Source organism: Squalius cephalus (assembly GCF_949319135.1).
Source record: "Squalius cephalus genome assembly, chromosome: 21".
Lineage (NCBI taxonomy): Eukaryota > Metazoa > Chordata > Actinopteri > Cypriniformes > Leuciscidae > Squalius > Squalius cephalus.
The window spans coordinates 5,661,862-5,680,993 of NC_137142.1; the positions used below are offsets into that span (position 1 = coordinate 5,661,862).

Genomic DNA, 19,132 nt, shown 5'->3' on the forward strand with positions numbered 1-19,132 from the left:
ACTCACTGATACCATTTCTATAGACTGAAGTTATGAAAAATGCTAAATGTTGTTGACACTACAATGCCATGGTGTGCAGGATGGAAAATGTTTTTAAGTAGCAGAGGGGAACAACACAAACCACTGTCACTCGGAACTTAAATCTTCCACACACACACAAAATTCATTTTAATTTTTAAATGCACCTTTCCATTTAAATGTACACTCTAAAAACTCCTGGGTCAAAAATAACCCATAATTTTAACCCAACACAAATAACCCAGAAAATGGGTTGAAGAAATAACCCAGGAGTTTTTAGAGTGTACACTCTTTCTGTGCCTGGTTGCGGTTTCATTGTGATTGCGATGATCAGGGTAAGCTGAGGTGAGTCCATACACTGGGCTGCATTAGGAATTAATTGTGTTTGTTTAATTCAGGGCTCACGTTTCCCTGCTCTCACTGAGACTGTCACAGAGATAGGGTCATGCAACCAGAAACGCTGTGGGTACAATTGGTTATACTATCCACCTTCACATCCTCAGACTGTTGCTGAGGGAAAGACAAGTGACATTCATGTGGATCCATTCAATATATTATTCAAAAGCCTCATGTGTGCCACAGAGCTGCAGATGGATGAAGCTTATTTGTGCATACGCATGAACAATTAAATGCACCTTCTAATAAGCAGTTGCAACAAGTGGACACAATAAAACTACTGACACATTCAGAGAACAGTCTGAAACAGACATGTAGGTAGTGGTTGAACTGTAGCCTATTCTGTATTATCTCTTTTCACAGGTAATAAAAGTGAATATATATTTTAATCTATTTATTATTGCTGTCAAATCGATTAATCGCATCTAACATAAAAGTTTGTCTTTATATACCATTTGCGTGCATATAAAGTAGGCTATAGGCTACAATATATATGTGTATACACATATCGTATTATGTTAGATGCGATTAATCAATTTGACATTGCAATTTATGTATTTAAATATTTATTTATTTGTCGGTATGTGTCAGAAATTCACTTTCAAAAATAAAAACCTACACAGTCAATTATTCACTGGGGTAAAATGTGTGACAACTTGTCCCAGTGATCTATTTTCTAATGCAGTATATGCAACCTACTTCCACGACCCAAGTTATAATCGGTACAGTGGAATAGATGTAGGCAACACTCCTCGCGCACCATTTTCCGTTCACACGCGCGCGCGCGCGTCCACACAGACGCACGTTCTTCTCTCCTTGTGGCCAATCCCACCATCATCAGCTGTCAGGCGGATTACCTCAAGCCTGAAGTCGCCTAATGCCTGAATGGTGGTGTTAGTGAGATGGGAACAATCTAATGCGAGCGACCTTTAGTGCATGCACAGTAACCGACAGCACCAGCATCGTCATCATCGTTCATGCTGCAGAGACCGAAGCCTTGAGGATCCCCAAGCATCATGTCGGGAGGCAGACACAGGGGAAGCACAAAACGCTGAAACAGCAGCACCACCTTCCGCGTTATCCCGAGCCTGTCGCTGGTGCTCTGGCGTCGGCTGGATCCATAATGCGCGTTAGTCAAGCCTGACACCACCGAGATGCTGCCGGGCTCTATCCAGATAACCGGAGAGGCGCTGTCCTGTGCGGAGGTGAAAGACATCTGCGACAGCCTGAAGGAGAACAGCGTGCGTCTGCTGTCCGTGCGCGGCTGTCAGCTGTCGGACCGAGACTTCGGCCGTGTGTGTCGCGGCGTCGCAGAGTCACACTCCCTCGCTCAGCTCAACCTGAACCTCGGCGTGGTGTCCACTATCGGCCGGACCAAGCATCTGGCAGATGCGCTGAAGGCCAACAGATCCATTCAGACCCTCTTGTGAGTGTTTCCGAAAGGAATCTTTATTTGGGCAAGCGAGCGACAATATTATTATCGCGCGTACTCAAGCGACATTATCGGGAAGTGTGCTAATTGTGTACTTTTCTATAAGCGAGCAGGCTTTACGACTTTTTTTTATTTATTTATTTTTATTAAATGTTAACGACTTAAGAGACTTGATCGAAGAAAGGCCATTTCGTTTTTACTTTGACAAGTAGACAAATGACAAGTTGACAAGTAGACATTTACCATTCATCTTCGAAACACAAATTAAGATATTTTTGATGAAATCTGAGAGCTGTCCCTCCATTGACAGCTCCGCAACTGACACTTTGACGCATTAAAAAGTTCATTAAGAGATCGTAAAACTAATCCACATGAATTTAGCGGTTTATTCCAACATTTTCTGAAGAGACACTATCGCTTTATATGATGAACAGATTGAATTTAGGCTTTTATTCGCAAACATTCATCAACTCACACATCAGATGATTTATGGTAAATGCAAGCTAGCTCAAGCATGTTTACTTGATGTGTGAGAACCAATAAAGTTCATTCTCTAGTTTAAGCTTTTTCAAGAACCAATGAGGTTCATTCTCGTGTTGCAGCAGCTTCTGTAAGAACCAATGAGGTTTGTTCTCACGCGTCAAGCAGGTGAGCTTCTGTTTATGTTCGCTGATCAATGTTTAAATGTGAATAAAAGCCTAAATTCAATCTGTTCATCATTATAAACCAATTGAATCTCTTCAAAAAATTTGGACTAAACTGCTCAAATCATATTAGTTTTATGATCTCTTTATGAACTTTTTAAAGTGTCAAAGACAAAGTGTCAGTTGCGTAGCTGTCAATGGACAATGGATTTTTCATAAAAAAATAATTTGTTAGGCTACAAATCCAAAAAGGATTAGCCTACATGCCGAGATACTAGCAATCTTCTTTATTTATACAAGTGCAAAAAAGTGCTCAGTGCATTTTAAAAATTCAACAAACATTTCAAAATATTTTAAAAAATAATTTTATGGAATTATTCTATAAATTAAATCCACTTTTGTTGTACATATTAACTCCATGATGTAATGAATCATATGTTTGGCAGCAACATATTAATTACCGTTCTGCAGATAAGTGCATATGTTACATCATCTACTCTGGCAGACAGCTGCAGGTGTCACTACTGGAGGAGGTGCCACAACATAAGGAGACGTGTCAGTTTTAGTGACACATGCCAACTGGCATGTGCCAGTGGATAGTGGCATGTGTCACTGAAACTTGAGATGTGCCATTGGATTGCGTCATGTGCCACTTGCAGAACAATTGGGGAACAATTGAACACTTGCAGAACAATGCTTTATGCTGTCAAACATATGATTTATTACATCGCTGAGTTAATGTGTACAACAAAAATGGATTTTATTTATTATACATAATTCCATAAAATTATTATTGAAAAATTAAAGCCATGGATGAGAATCTTGCGCTGGCCAGTGTCACACTTAGGCCTACTTATACTGACACCTACCGGCGTGCGTCCGTGCAGCATCATGCAAAAATAAAGGTTTACAGTAACGGATGCGACTGTTGAGAGACTCATGAGAGATTAATTTCGTGTCTTTCCTAGAATGGGCGTGATAAACAACATAAAGTAGCACTGGTATTACAAAACATTCAGTGGCACATGCCACTCAAATACAGATGTGACGCAAATAACATGTTTGAAAAAAATATTACTGACTTTAATGCATTTAATTGATATTTAAAATATCACTAAATTAGGCTATTTATTTAGGATTTTGTGTCACAATTACGTCAGTATAGCTGCTCAATTCATCTGTCACTGTCGGTCACTACTGGAGGTGTCACACCATACAGCAACATGTTCTGCGACTCGGTGTCAGTCAGGTGTCGTGACAATGTCAGTGGCACATGCCAATGAAGACCGGATGTGTCATAGCGTCAAGTATAGCGACGTGCCATTGGCTTCTGTGCGTCAGATGTCATGTCACTTAATGTTAATACCACTACTGAGTTATGTTTTTATTAGTTTATATCATTTATTTTACATGGTGTATTTTAACAGTGTTGTTCAATAAAACCCATATGATTACTTGGATACTTTATTTGAAAGTATTATTATAGCTTATTATATATTTGTATTTTAAGACATTTTAAAGTCTGTTGTACTGTTGTAAATGTCTGCTGGATCGATTTTTATTTCCACAAGTTTTTTTTTCGATTACACGATTAATCGATGGAATAATCGGTAGAATACTCAATTACTAAAATAATCAATAGCTGCAGCCCTAGTTTCCATCACTTCCATCCAAATTACAGTAGTCAAGGCGTGAACGCAGCATTAGGCCGTGTGTCCACCAAAGCGTTTCAGCTGGCTTAAAGGCGCTCTGCTGAAAATGGCTAGCTGTGGGCGATTGGGAGCATTATTTTTTTTCATTTGAGACGCTTTGCTTGTTATAATACGTAATATCCGCGAAAGTGTTACTAGTATCTAATTTCACAGATAGTTTTTTTGTGTGTTGTTTCTATATTAAAATGTCGATACAATGTAAAGTATTTGGTCTGGCTCTTGTTTTAAATTATTTTGTTCCGTTATTAAGCTTGTTGTTGTTTCTGTTGACGTTGAACAAGCAGAATGTGGCGGTTGGTCGGTGTGGTATTAGTCCCGCCCCTCCTCCACTGTGATTGAACGGTTGGGTAAAAAGTGACAGTGATGAGCGCTACGTTTTACCCAAAGTTGAACATTCTTCAACTCTCGGCGACCGGTAAAAACCGCCGAGCGCTCAGCACTTGAGCGTTAAATACACGCTCAGCGCCTCGCTACGCTCATGGCGTTCTAAAAACTCGACGCTCCCATTGAAAACAATTGGAAAAATGCGCCAGCCTCGTGAAAAAACGCTTTTGTGGACACAGGGCCTAAGTTCGTTGTTTTGGTTCAAGAAAAGGCGGCTGCTGTTTCGTTTGTGGTGCTCAGTGACTGACGTCTGTCTAACTCTGCATAGCATGAAACACGCAGATGAAGTGCTCAGTCTGCGCATGTTGACAGGCAGATAGGACATCGTATCATTGCATTCAGACCTAAAGCAATGATTGGACAAACATTTAATGGTTCTACACCTTCCACAGACGATATAAATACATTTAGACCACTTAACTTAGTGATTGCTATCAGGATGTGAAGAGACTTTCAACCAGAATAACAAAAAACAAATCACCTTCAGGGAATGCAAATTTAGCACAGAACGTAATGTCCATCTCTGTTCACTTTGCCCCTTATAGTCTCCACGGAAGTCCACTTTTAGATGCAGGACTGGTCACCCTGAATGGAGCCCTCTCCACTCACCCTTCTCTGGTGTCCTTGGATTTGGGGGACTGCATGCTGGGAGATGAGGCCATTCGCATCATTTGTGGCATGCTTCCTCCGGATGGAGCTAAATCGGGTAAAACATCACAGCTTTCCATACAAAAACCTGTGATACATTGAGATTAACTGAGCAGTTATATATGTTATGTTAAGTGGAGTATGTTACAGTACTTTTACGTTGGCTGAATACATATGCCAATAAATATGTCAGAAATATACAGCGTTTGTGCAAAACTGATATACATGTATTGTAGTTCTGCTGCACTCTCTCAGTGCTTAAGCACATTTATCATTTTGAACACACTGCGAATACAGGAAAACATGTTACTTTCTTAAAATAATAAATGAAATAACCTGTTTCTGTAGTTGAAATAGCTGTTTTTGTAGTTTTGTAACACATTTGGTTTTGTAGGCTGTGTGTTTTCAAGGTTTTTAATAATTTTGAAAATACTGTAATCCCAGCAAACACAAATATGTTCTTAGAACGTTTTGCAAACATTTTCATAATGTTAATGTTATTTCTGAATGTTTTCTGAACGTTCAAAGCGTCCAGTTTTTAAAAAATGTTTTTAAAAAAAACTTTTATTAGTTATGCGAACCTTAAGGAGATACATTATGAGACTGTTACTTTTTAATGTTCACTGAACATTCTGAAACAAGAAGTAACATTTAAAAAATTTACACGATCGTCCTTTTCATAGATGTTTTTGTGCCAAAATTTTGAGAATATTATTAAGGACCAGATAACTGAAGGAACATTCTATTAATGTTACTGGAAGAAAGTTTGTTCATTACTTTGAGAGAATGTTAGGGAAGTTTTAAGAACATTCCCTGTTAGCTGGGAAAGTAGCTTTAGACCTAGAAGCATACTGGGAGCTATTATGAATCAACAGTGTGATCAATAATACTGCGCAGGGCTTAAAGAGCTGACACTGAGTGCTAACCCAGCCATCAGCAGCCAGGGCTGGGCTCGACTGGCCATCGCCGTGGCTCACAGCTCACAGTTACGGGTCCTCAACCTCGACTACAATCCCTTAGGTGAGTGATCTTCTGCGGTTTTGAGGTATGGATATGTGCTGGCCATGATACACAGATATCGCTAAACTGACAATCAGGGATTTGTTTTCAGGCAGTTTTACTGTATAGCATTTTTAATCATTTATACGCTTGACACATAAATCTATTTAACAATTAATTCAAAGATGCAAGTATTTTCCTGAAGTATAGTGGAAGGTGTAGATGTTACAGTGTATATATTGAGACATTTATTTTGCTGACCGTGAATGAAACTGCTAGCCAAGAGTACAAATGTTACTGCTGGAGAAACGCAGGGTTTGCTCTTTGAAAAGCGCTAGGTTTGCACGTCCCAGTCCCCTGTCTCAGCTTTTCCCTCTGCTTGTGGTTTCCAGGGGATCACATCGCTGGGATGTTGGCTGTCTCTGTCGCATCCAGTCGAACTCTTGAAGTTCTGGACCTGGAGGGAACCGGACTCACCAATCAGTCTGCACAGGTACCTTCCAAACTCAAAACTGCTTCATGAAACAAGTCAAGTCCCCTTTATTTATATAGAACTTTTTACAATACAGATTGTTTCAAAAGCAGCTTTACAGTGATAACAGGAAAATAATACAACAAAGATTGTTTCTGCTGTACAGCAGATTTAGAAGAAAATAGCGTCATAGTCCAGCTTAAGTAAGTTCAGTGATGGTTCATTTATGTTGTAAAAAAGTTCTTAATTTAGTTCATTTATATATATATATATAGCTGCTTTGGAGAAATCAGTGATGTCATCATCCAGCTCAGTTCAGTTCTCATATAATGGTGTCAATGCAGGCATATCAATATTATTGTTGAATATTAAATGTCCCCAACTAAGCAAGCCAAAATCCAAAGACGAAAAAGGCGACACTGGCAAGCTGTATGACTTTATTTCATCTGTGGAACATAAACGTTACACTAATGTTCAGTAGTTTGATGTTATGACGCTTTAAAAAAAAACTAAAAAAAATTTATTCAGCAAGGAAGGATGCATTAAATTGATGAAAAAGTGACAGTGAAGACATTTCTAATTTTGCAAAATTTTTCTATTTCAAATAAATGCTGTTCTTTTGAACTTTTATTCATCAAAAAAAAGAAAAAAGAAAAACATACACTCACCTAAAGGATTATTAGGAACACCATACTAATACTGTGTTTGACCCCCTTTCGCCTTCAGAACTGCCTTAATTCTATGTGGCATTGATTCAACAAGGTGCTGAAAGCATTCTTTAGAAATGTTGGCCCATATTGATAGGATAGCATCTTGCAGTTGATGGAGATTTGTGGGATGCACATCCAGGGCACGAAGCTCCCGTTCCACCACATCCCAAAGATGCTCTATTGGGTTGAGATCTGGTGACTGTGGGGGCCATTTTAGTACAGTGAACTCATTGTCATGTTCAAGAAACCATTTTGAAATAATTCGAGCTTTGTGACATGGTGCATTATCCTGCTGGAAGTAGCCATCAGAGGGATGGACATGGTCAGAAACAATGCTCAGGGTAGGCCGTGGCATTTAAACGATGCCCAATTGGCACTAAGGGGCCTAAAGTGTGCCAAGAAAACATCCCCCACACCATTACACCACCACCACCAGCCTGCACAGTGGTAACAAGGCATGATGGATCCATGTTCTCATTCTGTTTACACCAAATTCTGACTCTACCATCTGAATGTCTCAACAGAAATCGAGACTCATCAGATCAGGCAACATTTTTCCAGTCTTCAACTGTCCAATTTTGGTGAGCTCGTGCAAATTGTAGCCTCTTTTTCCTATTTGTATTGGAGATGAGTGGTACCGGTGGGGTTTTCTGCTGTTGTAGCCCATCCGCCTCAAGGTTGTGCGTGTTGTGGCTTCACAAATGCTTTGCTGCATACCTCGGTTGTAACGAGTGGTTATTTTAGTCAAAGTTGCTCTTCTATCAGCTTGAATCAGTCGGCCCATTCTCCTCTGATCTCTAGCATCAACAAGGCATTTTCGCCCACAGGACTGCCGCATACTGGATGTTTTTCCCTTTTCACACCATTCTTTGTAAACCCTAGAAATGGTTGTGCGTGAAAATCCCAGTAACTGAGCAGATTGTGAAATACTCAGACCGGCCCGTCTGGCACCAACAACCATGCCACGCTCAAAATTGCTTAAATCACCTTTCTTTCCCATTCTGACATTCAGTTTGGAGTTCAGGAGATTGTCTTGACCAGGACCACACCCCTAAATGCATTGAAGCAACTGCCATGTGATTGGTTGATTAGATAATTGCATTAATGAGAAATTGAACAGGTGTTCCTAATAATCCTTTAGGTGAGTGTAGATATGAAGCAGCATGATGATAATAATCAGAAATGTTTCTTGAGCAGCAAATCTGAAGGATCATGTGACACTGAAGACTGGAGTAATAATGCTGAAAATTCAGCTTTGATCACAGGAATACATTACCTTATACAATATATTCAAATGAAAAGAAGGTTATTTTAAACTGTAATAATATTTTACAATATTAGGCTGCTGTATTGTTCAATGAAATGCAGCCTTGGTGAGCAGAAAGACTTCTTTACAAAAAAATTTTTTTTTAATATAACCGACACCAAACTTTTGAATGGTATAGTGAAAATGTTTTAAGAATATCCTGATGACAGATTATTCTTCACAATTCCACTGAAGAAAGAAATGATGAGAGTAAATAATGAGGATTTTCATGTTTGGGTAAATTATTCCATTAAGCTAGAACATCGTATGATATTTAGTTGCACTCCAAAACGTGTATTAATGCCTATTAGATTGCAATTCTTAAAAAAAAATAAATAAATAAATATATATATATATATAAAAGACCCTGCCCATGGAGTTCACTTTGATTTCTGCAAGAATAAACCCTATTCTTTTTCTACTTCAACCATTTTCTAAATTAAATCAGTGATGAATTATGCATACAAGGTAATCTGTGCAGTGGCTACATTAATTTTGCAATTGAAAGGAGATTGGGCATGTAGATCAGATATGCACTTCATAAACCAGATGAGTAATCCTATCACCACCTGCTGAAAAATAGCACTGTGGAGGAAAATAATGGATTAAGCACAACTTTAAGCCATAATACCTCTGTCATCCTCATGTCATTGCAGCCTCATGTTATTATCTTTCTTCTATGAAGCACAGAATGAGATGTTATCTGTGTTCATGGAAGAAAGAAAACACCACAGGGTCAATACAACATGACCTATGACATCAGTAAATGGATGAACCATTCCTTAGTTTAAAAACCTTCTCTGCATCCTTTGGGACTGTAGAAAGGAGGTAAAATTAGAGGGTTTTTGTCTTCAGAATTCTCCACTAGAGGGCAAGGTTGTACCGAACATTTCTTATTTGTGATCTGAGTGTTTGTTCTCCAGTGTGTGTGGTCCTCTCATGAAGGCTGTAATTACAACGTTTGGACCTTTGTCCTGAAAAGACACCATGAAGTCTTTGATAGAGAACTTGATAGCTCCTCATCTCTCTTGATGCCACTGGATGGGAAAGTGCTCATTGGTTGCAGAATCTCAGCAGGTGCAGTAGGTCATCTGGGTATTTGTGCTTAAAATTCAGCTTTGATCACAGGAATACCTTACATTTTACAATATATACAGTTATTTTAAACTGTAATAATATTTCAGTCATAATAATCTGAAATTATAATATTTCAGTCATAATAATCTGTATCATGATTATTAAGTATTCGAACATTGTACTGATTTGATGATAATGTGGAGCAACACAATCTACTATGCAAATGACTGCAGAAAAGTTAGAGCTTAAAGGCGCAGTGTCGTTTACTGTTGCTCAGCGAATTTTCACCGGAAAAACCCAGTCGATTCAATAGTGATCCACGCGTTCGGGATTTCTTGACAGAAAGCTGCTTGGTTTGAAAGTGATTCGGTGTGAGCTGTGCTTCATACATCGCTACGCTATTGACAACAGACAGTGGCTTTTTGCCCACTAAACCCTATTCTTTCTCCACTTCAACCATTTTCTAAATTAAATCAGTGATAAATTATGCGTGATGCATACAAGGTAATCGCTACTTTCCTACCCACTTTCGCTAATGTAACCGCACCTTAAGGCACACTGGAACGCCAATCATTCATTTAATACTGCTAAACTTCCTTTCATTGCATGTTTATTTATTGAATATTTCTGGCTAATTTCATTTTGTTTTTCAGCACTGAAAGTCTCTTGGTTCTGGGCAGTTAAGCTGAGAATCCCGATAAACATTTGAATCTCACAGGGAGCTAGAGGCGAGAGAAGACACTAGCCGGGTTTCCATTACCCTTCAAATTGCGCAAATTGAAATTGCGAATTGAAAATACGCTTAATAGAAACACGTATTTTTCGCAAAAACTCCCATTTATCGCAAAAAAGTTTTCACGTTCGCATGAGGTGGTTTTTCAGGCAATTCGAAAAAGAAATACTTCGCAAAACTGAAATGGAAACCTGGTCACCTGATGTAGTTCCCGGTTCCGGGTGACCTAATCTATGCAGCCTAACATTATAGATGTGGTGTGGACTCCCTCTTCTCATAGAATTGAAACTATGCTGAACTGCTGAAAAACAAAAAAGCGAATCTTTGAAGACAATGACGATGTTTTGTCTTTTTGTATAGAGCTGGTAAGTCCCGCCCCTTCCGCTAACCCCACTGGACCTCTAGGTTGAAAAATCGTCAATGCAAGTGAATGGGAGAAAATAATTATTTTCTGGTCCCGTTTGAATTTTGCCATGAATGTGAACATATGTTGTCTGTGAATTTTTAATATAATTTTTCGTGTAAAGAATGCTACAATTTAGCAGGTAAAAGTTTGATACAGTTAGACTTTGTGTGAGAGCACTTTGTGGACTACAACTCTTCGCTGCTTTCGACGGGAATCTGAAGAAAGAACAGCCGATTTGGTTTGAATGTTGACATTTGGGTACAAAACACACAGGCATCTTGATCTGTCTCCATAGATTATCACAGCATTAGCACCGTGATTTGACAAGTGGAGGGAAATGTGTTATGGGGTGACGTCACTGTAACGGGGTACGTTGTTATGGGAAGAAGGAGGCGGGAACCGGCGGACATTCAAAGATTTTAATAATAAAAATAAAACAAATACAAAATGAAAGTAAAAGCCAGCAGCCCCTCACGGACGACTGCTGGCGACACAAACAAAAACAAAACATCAACTAAAACACAGGCCTGTCCTCTCTCGCTCTTCACTGTCGTCGCTCCTCCTTTATGCCTCCGCTCCTCCGTGAGAGATGCGAGACCGGTGCGTCTCACAGGTGTGGCTCATCATAATCACGACACCGGCCTCGCGCCGTCCTCCCACGGCCCTCGACCTCGTCCTGCTCGCCACAAGGACGTTGTGAAATTCCTGTGATCCACAACTGCTAGCCAAAGAATCATACAATATACTGTCAAACTCGTAACATGAAAAATTATATAAAACATTCACAGACAACATATGTTCACATTCATGGCACAATTCAAACGGGATCAGAAAATAATTATTTTCTCCCATTCACTTGCATTGACGATTTTTCAACCTAGAGGTCCACTTGGGGTTTTACGGATGGGCGGGACTTACCAGCTCTATAGTCTTCTATATGTCTTCGAAAAGTTCAGTCTATAGTGTTTCATCGCCATCTACTGTCCTGGCAGCAGAATACAGCGTTTTTAGTCGTTTTCGCGGATCCGTGTGGATCGAGATCGTTCTGACAATGGTGTCGTCTGTGCGCGGAAAACTCAAAGGAAAAACTTCTCAGTTTTAAAGTCCCTGTAAAGTCAAAATTAAGTATGTGTTCTGAGTTTGTCACACCACAGAAAAATGTGTTATTAGCCACCCAGCCAAATTTGAATGATAAAAAAAGCCGGCAAGTACATAAAATAAGCTATCAAAATCTTAAAAAAATGAGCAGTAGTCTCTGCTCTCAAACGCTGGGGGCGTGTCCGCTAGCTGCGCTGAAACCACGCCCACTCGCGGGAAAGCTGCCGTCGCCACACTCAACTGTCACTCAAATTTTTTTTCTCCCTTTTATGCAAGTTAGCTATATGTAACTAGGGCTGGTCCGAATACCATTTTTTGAGCTTCGAAGTTTCGGTAGTAATGAACATCGAATATTCGAAGCTTCGGAGAGAGGGTGCAGAACATATTCTTCTCTCTAATAAAGGCAGGAATCTCTATGTGTCTGTATGTCCGTTTGCATTTTGATTATTTCGAGAACCTTTCATCCAATCGACTTCACAAGGGAGTGCAGTGTAGCATTTGGTGCAATATAGATGGACACGAGACGCGACACGTTCAGAATTAATAAACAGTAAACTACAGAACAGCGCGAGCGGGAAGCGGCGCACCTCACGCGGGCAGGGCTTATGCTCCGAGAATGGACACTGCACTAGTGATATAAAACGCACACACACAGGTCTGTTAACTTAAGCAATACTTAAGGTAGTCTAATATTTTTCTGACTAACAAATTACTGACACAGTAAAGGGTAGATTTAAATAAAGAAAAACAAAATTTAAATAAAGAAAAAACGAAATTTAAATAAAGAAAAACGAAATCAAGTTAAATTATTTTCCACAATGTCAAAGCAACGCAGCTTAACCCAAAACACAAGCTCAGGCATGCACTTCGGTCCATACAAACTCCGCTGTTCTGCGCTCTAGCCAGAGAATACTCCCGTTGCTGGAACACTTAGGCGTCGGTTCTATTTCTAGCATGCGTGTTTTCCGCGTGGCTCGAGCTGCGCCTGAGACGCGTGTCTCACGCAGGCAGTGTGCAAACTCCAACCTGTTAACATGGGAGCCGAAAAACGGACACGCCACACAGCTGAGACGCTCACGCCACGCAGCCAGTGTGTCGCCGGCCTTATTCAAGCGCGAATGAGAACCGTTTCGCGGGGGATCCCAGGTGTGCAAAAAAAACACGAATATTCGAATGTCAAATTATCAAATCGAATACCAACCCACCAAACGAATATTCGAATATTCGGGTCCAGCCCTATATGTAACTAGCATAACCTAACTTAGCCAAATAAACCTAGGCTAGCAATAAATAACATAGAATAAAAAATATTTTTACGCTTTATAGTTACAGATCAAACTAACAGCCATCATGGTTGTTATATTAAGTATGAAAACGATGTGCATAAATCCATGAGATAATGGACTGCTGAATATTATTATTGCAACACACAAGCTGAGAAACAGAATATGCTCTAAATTGTTTAGATAACTTTTCTGTAATTGTTCATAACATAGAATTGACAACTCAAATGTATGACAATATCTTAAGTCACACTGTGAATTAAACTGTTGGAATGGACTGCTTTGTGAACAGATAATAGTTGAAATTACTTGTCTAAGGAATCCTATTGATGCATATCAACACTGTAAACACTGAGTATAATTCACTCACTGGTGGGCACGCCGATGATGGCACCAGTTGTCGGCGCAACGGGAGGATGAAGGCCGAGGCGGGAGATAGTCGATTCGGCCCCATTCACCAGTAACAGCGGATTATCAATGTGAATAAAAAATATCCCGTGTAAAATGATCACTACAGAGATGGGTTTTGGCGGTGATCATCAGCTCTCCATCAAGGTGGCTCTTCACAAAATTAATCCACCTCTTCTTGATGTGATCGTTTTTCGGAAATTTAAATAAGGACACATTTCCGTGACGAAGGCATAGCTAGCTAGCAAACTGTAGGCTGTAGTAACTAATAGTACTGACAGTTACTCGCGATTGAGCGGCAAACTGATGTGAATGTGCTCTATTTATATTTTAAGGGGAGGGGCCAGCCTCAGTGGCTCCAGTGCGTCATCAAGTAGGGGCGTGTCCAGGAGCTCAGGGGCTCCAGTGCGCCATCAAGTAGGGGCGTGTCCAGGAGCTCAGGGGCTCCAGTGCGTCATCAAGTAGGGGCGTGTCCAGGAGCTCAGGGGCTCCAGTGCGTCATCAAGTAGGGGCGTGTCCAGGAGCTCAGGGGCTCCAGTGCGTCATCAAGTAGGGGCGTGTCCAGGAGCTCAGGGGCTCCAGTGCGTCATCAAGTAGGGGCGTGTCCAGGAGCTCCAGTGCGTCATCAAGTAGGGGCGTGTTCAGGAGCTCAGGGGCTCCAGTGTGTCATCAAGTAGGGGCGTGTCAGGAGCTTAGGGGCTCCAGTGCGTCATCAAGTAGGGGCGTGTGCAGGAGCTCAGGGGCTCCAGTGCGTCATCAAGTAGGGGCGTGTCCAGGAGCTCCAGTGCGTCATCAAGTAGGGGCGTGTCCAGGAGCTCAGGGGCTCCAGTGCGTCATCAAGTAGGGGCGTGTCCAGGAGCTCCAGTGCGTCATCAAGTAGGGGCGTGTCCAGGAGCTCAGGGGCTCCAGTGCGTCATCAAGTAGGGGCGTGTCCAGGAGCTCCAGTGCGTCATCAAGTAGGGGCGTGTCCAGGAGCTCAGGGGCTCCAGTGCGTCATCAAGTAGGGGCGTGTCCAGGAGCTCAGGGGCTCCAGTGCGCCCATCAAGTAGGGGCGTGTCCAGGAGCTCAGGGGCTCCAGTGCGTCATCAAGTAGGGGCGTGTCCAGGAGCTCAGGGGCTCCGGTGCGTCATCAAGTAGGGGCGTGTCCAGGAGCTCAGGGGCTCCAGTGCGTCATCAAGTAGGGGCGTGTCCAGGAGCTCAGGGGCTCCAGTGCGTCATCAAGTAGGGGCGTGTCCAGGAGCTCCAGTGCGTCATCAAGTAGGGGCGTGTTCAGGAGCTCAGGGGCTCCAGTGCGTCATCAAGTAGGGGCGTGTTCAGGAGCTCAGGGGCTCCAGTGCGTCATCAAGTAGGGGCGTGTCCAGGAGCTTAGGGGCTCCAGTGCGTCATCAAGTAGGGGCGTGTGCAGGAGCTCAGGGGCTCCAGTGCGTCTTCAAGTAGGGGCGTGTGCAGGAGCTCCAGTGCGTCATCAAGTAGGGGCGTGTGCAGGAGCTTAGGGGCTCCAGTGCGTCATCAAGTAGGGGCGTGTCCAGGAGCTCCAGTGCGTCATCAAGTAGGGGCGTGTCCAGGAGCTCAGGGGCTCCAGTGCGTCATCAAGTAGGGGCGTGTCCAGGAGCTCCAGTGCGTCATCAAATAGGGGCGTGTCCAAGAGCTCAGGGGCTCCAGTGCGTCATCAAATAGGGGCGTGTCCAGGAGCTCAGGGGCTCCAGTGCGTCATCGAGGCCCCGTTTTAGCCCCGCCCCAAAAATCCGGAACACAGCAATGGTGAAAAACTGTTTAACGGTCTAACTCAACAATTCAGTACTTCACAGTTCCCAGTCTTTGTAATATGTTTTAGCAATACATTTCTAACATTTATAATTTCCTTGTTCCTCTGTGGTCAGATCTTCCTAGACATGGTGGAGAACTACCCCACCAGCCTGCGTGCCCTGGTTCTGGCGGAGAACGACATCAGCCCGGAGCTGCAGCAGCAGATCTCGGATCTCCTCTCCGAAGGCGAGGAAGAGGAAGAGAAGGACGGAGAGGCTCGCGGGAGCTCGGTGACCCCCAGGGAGAAACCCAGCTGGGTTCCCCACAGCAGTAAGGGCTGACCCAGCCTCTCTCTCTCAGCCTGTTCTCTTTGCTTCAAGACTGTTTCACTTAGATTTCCCGCTTTCTCTTCCTCTCTTTGTTTGTGGATGACTTTCCTGCAGTAACTGGTTCTAAGAGGCTGGGGCAAAAGGGAAGTACAGAAATTCACATTTCTCATGCATTATTTAGGAGAGATCATTTACTACTTACGAAATAGAAATGTTAATTTCTTAAATTTGCCAAGTTGTGAGTTCTCTGTCCTGTATGTACTGAAGTCTTTAGACTTAGTGGTTATTATTAGTAAAGATACATTTTAAAGGAAGAGTTCAGCCAGAAATGATCATTCTGTCATTGCTCAGCTTCATGCCGCTTTAAGCCTGTATGACTTTTTGCGCAAAAGGTGAATTTTGGATACATATCCTGACCATTCCTTTCCATATAATGAAAGTTAATGGGCACTGGAGATGTCAAGCTCCAAAATGATAAAAAAAAAAAAAACTCCTTAAAAGTGTCAAACAAGTACTCCATATCAATAGGCCCGTTTACACCTGGTATTAAGATGCGTATTGGTCGATCGAATCACAAGTGGATGCTAAATACAGGTGTAAACGGGGTGTAACTGTTTTGAGCTTGTCCACTTTCAACCACTTCCAGAGGTAGAAAACACATCCGGATTGCTTTCGTAGTGTAAACGCTCATGTGATCAAATGCGTTCAAACAGCCACAAAAGACCGTCTACTCTAGCGCTAGCCAGACGGGATTTAAATGTTATCGGCTGAAGACCCAAGTTAGGTTTGAAGTGGAAAAACATACCAAGCACAATGTTCTCTCACCATTCCTGATTTCTAACACACACTGCAGTCTTGCGACCAGCAAGTGTGTGTGTTTTCCGCCGTTTCCGGTCACGTTCATATGTAAATTGCGTGAGCTTATTTCATCCATTAGATCGAAAGATCTGAAAAAGTCCATACATTTATACATAGACAGACTCTCCCCTCGAAGAAATCAGGACAGAAGTGGATGAAAGTGGACAAAAGAGGCAGATTAAAACACCTGGTGTAAACGGGAATGTGTCTCCCTCGTCTACTTGTGATCCGATCGACCAAAACACATCTTAATACCAGGTGTAAACAGGGCCAATGATGTCAATGCCCCAATTTTTATAGTCCACAAGACTTTTATAGTCAATTTCAGAGCTTGTGCAAGATGATCTTCAGAAGGAAAGCTGAAATTTTTGTTCCACACTGATTTGGCATATGGTACACAAGATGCAGGGACTACTTTTATGGTTCTTATGTTTGTGTGTGTGTGTGTGTGTGTGTGTGTGTGTGTGTGTGTGTGTGTGTGTGTGTGTGTGTGTGTGTGTGTGTGTGTGTGTGTGTGTGTGTGTGTGTGTGTGTGTGTGTGTGTGTGTGATTTTGGAGCCTGAAAGACCCAGTCTCCTCTCATTTCCATTGGGGTCAGTAAGATTTTTCTTGTAAAAAAATGAATACATGACTTTTACATTGTAACAAAACAATTATTTCAAATAAATGCTGTTCTTTTGCACTTTCTATTCATCAAAGAATCCTGAAAACATCAATGGTTTTCCACAAAAATATTAAGCAGCACAAATGTTTCAACAAATGATAAGAAATATTTCTTGAGCATCAAATCATATTAGAATGATTTCTGAAGGATCATGTGACACTGAAGACTGCAGTAATGATGCTGAAAATTCAGCTTTGATCACAAAAATAAATTACATTCTACAAAATATTAAAATAGAAAACAGTTATTTTAAATTGCAATAATATTTACAGCATAACTGTTTTACTGTATTTTGATCAAATAAATGCAGCCTTAGTATGATATTTTCAAAAACATAAAAAATTCTTACTGACCCCAAACTTCGGTAGTGTATATGAGGAAGCGCGGCCAGGATATTCTCCAAAAATACACCGGACAAAAGAGATGTCTCTCACATGAGAGAATGTGAACTATCCCTGCAAGGAAGAATCTTTAGTAGACTAAGAACTGGAGTAGCCTTTTCCTGTCCTCTTCATACATCTCAAACATTTACCAAATTGTCTCTGACCCTTCCAGACTCTTCCAGCTCCCAGATGGTCCTGATGACATCAGGCCTGGGCGAGAGCTTTCTGGCAGAGACAGAGATGTGATTCTGGAGCTGCCTATGTTTTGTGCTCGACCACTGCAAGAGCGCGACCTCTCGCACCGCATGACCTGTAGCAATTAGCGCAAGACAGTTCCAAGCTGGAACAAAAACCTTAAACACCAAGTGACTTATAATACGCAATAGTGAATTATTTATTTTACAGATGTACAGTCTATTTATAAATGAGTATTTAACCGATAACAGTATACTCTGTTAGATGAGCTGTATAGGGTTGATGTGATAGCCTGATGCCTGAATAAATCAGTTTACATCTTTTTAAATGCTTTTTTCCTCTGATTTTGTTTTGTTTGTTCTTGTTGTGTCTGACCCGACAATTCAAATATTGTGATAAGAACTACATTAAAGAGATATACATGGTTAGTATTGAATGGCCATAATTTGCAGTGGAATGGTTTAGTTATGACACATCCCAGACAGCAACATAGTGTCGGCCCAGATCTGGGCCACATCTGGTACATGTGGATTTCACGCGTGCAAGCCCACACTATTTAACTGTGTTTAAGAGCAGAATGTCTGGTGGAAAACTACATTACCCATGAGTCTGCAAAGATGAGTCTGTAAATATTTGTTCATATGTGCATATTTTGCACAAAAAAAAAAAAAAAGTGTTATTTCAATGTGCACAGTTAACGTCTTTTAGTTCGTCCCCTCATTAAAGCCGTTTTTTGAAAATCAGACAAAGGCGCAAGACTGTAATTAACGTCTTTAATGAGGGAAAAAACTACAATCACATGAAACACTGCGAATGACAATCAAATTAAAAAAAAAAGAAAAGATGGACAATATAAAACTTAATTTCAAGTTGCTGATTAGATTTATAGAAACCATATATTTTAAGTGTATTGCAAAATGATAGACCATATATTCTATATCAAACAATAGTGGATTTAAAGTCCCCCTGTAGTCAATAATTTTATCCCTTAAAGGGATAGTTCACTTTGAAATTACATTTTGGTATGTTTTAGCTTACCTCAAGGGCATCCAAGATGTAGGAGTCTTTTTTTCCGCAGTAGTTTCAATTTTGATATTTTTAGGTCAAACCGTTCTTGTCTGTCAGTCATTTAATGCAGGTCTATGGTCACTGTCTCAAAGAGCATGCACAGAGAAGTCCAAATTAAACAATTCCCCATCGTAAGTACACATTGATAGCCTAAGACACGAAA

At 41.2% G+C, this 19,132-nt stretch overlaps 1 protein-coding gene across 3 annotated transcripts; it reads left to right on the forward strand.

Moving 5' to 3' along the window:
* The first annotated feature begins 1,171 nt into the window (after positions 1 to 1,171).
* Positions 1,172 to 18,679, forward strand: lrrc73 (leucine rich repeat containing 73). 3 transcript variants are annotated; one of them, XR_013819576.1, is made up of 7 exons: positions 1,172 to 1,840; positions 5,132 to 5,292; positions 6,132 to 6,254; positions 6,626 to 6,726; positions 15,607 to 15,802; positions 15,916 to 17,123; positions 17,218 to 17,231. XR_013819576.1 is itself a non-coding variant. In XM_079855856.1 (6 exons), exons 1-6 carry the CDS (start codon positions 1,569 to 1,571, stop codon positions 16,008 to 16,010), a joined length of 948 nt encoding a protein of 315 aa, XP_079711982.1. In that variant the 5' UTR covers positions 1,172 to 1,568; the 3' UTR covers positions 16,011 to 18,679. The 3 variants fall into 3 exon arrangements, 2 of the variants coding, with proteins under 2 accessions (XP_079711982.1, XP_079711983.1); XM_079855856.1 differs by having other exon boundaries at positions 15,916 to 18,679; XM_079855857.1 differs by lacking the exons at positions 15,916 to 17,123; positions 17,218 to 17,231 and adding an exon at positions 17,879 to 18,441.
* Positions 18,680 to 19,132: the final 453 nt, after the last annotated feature.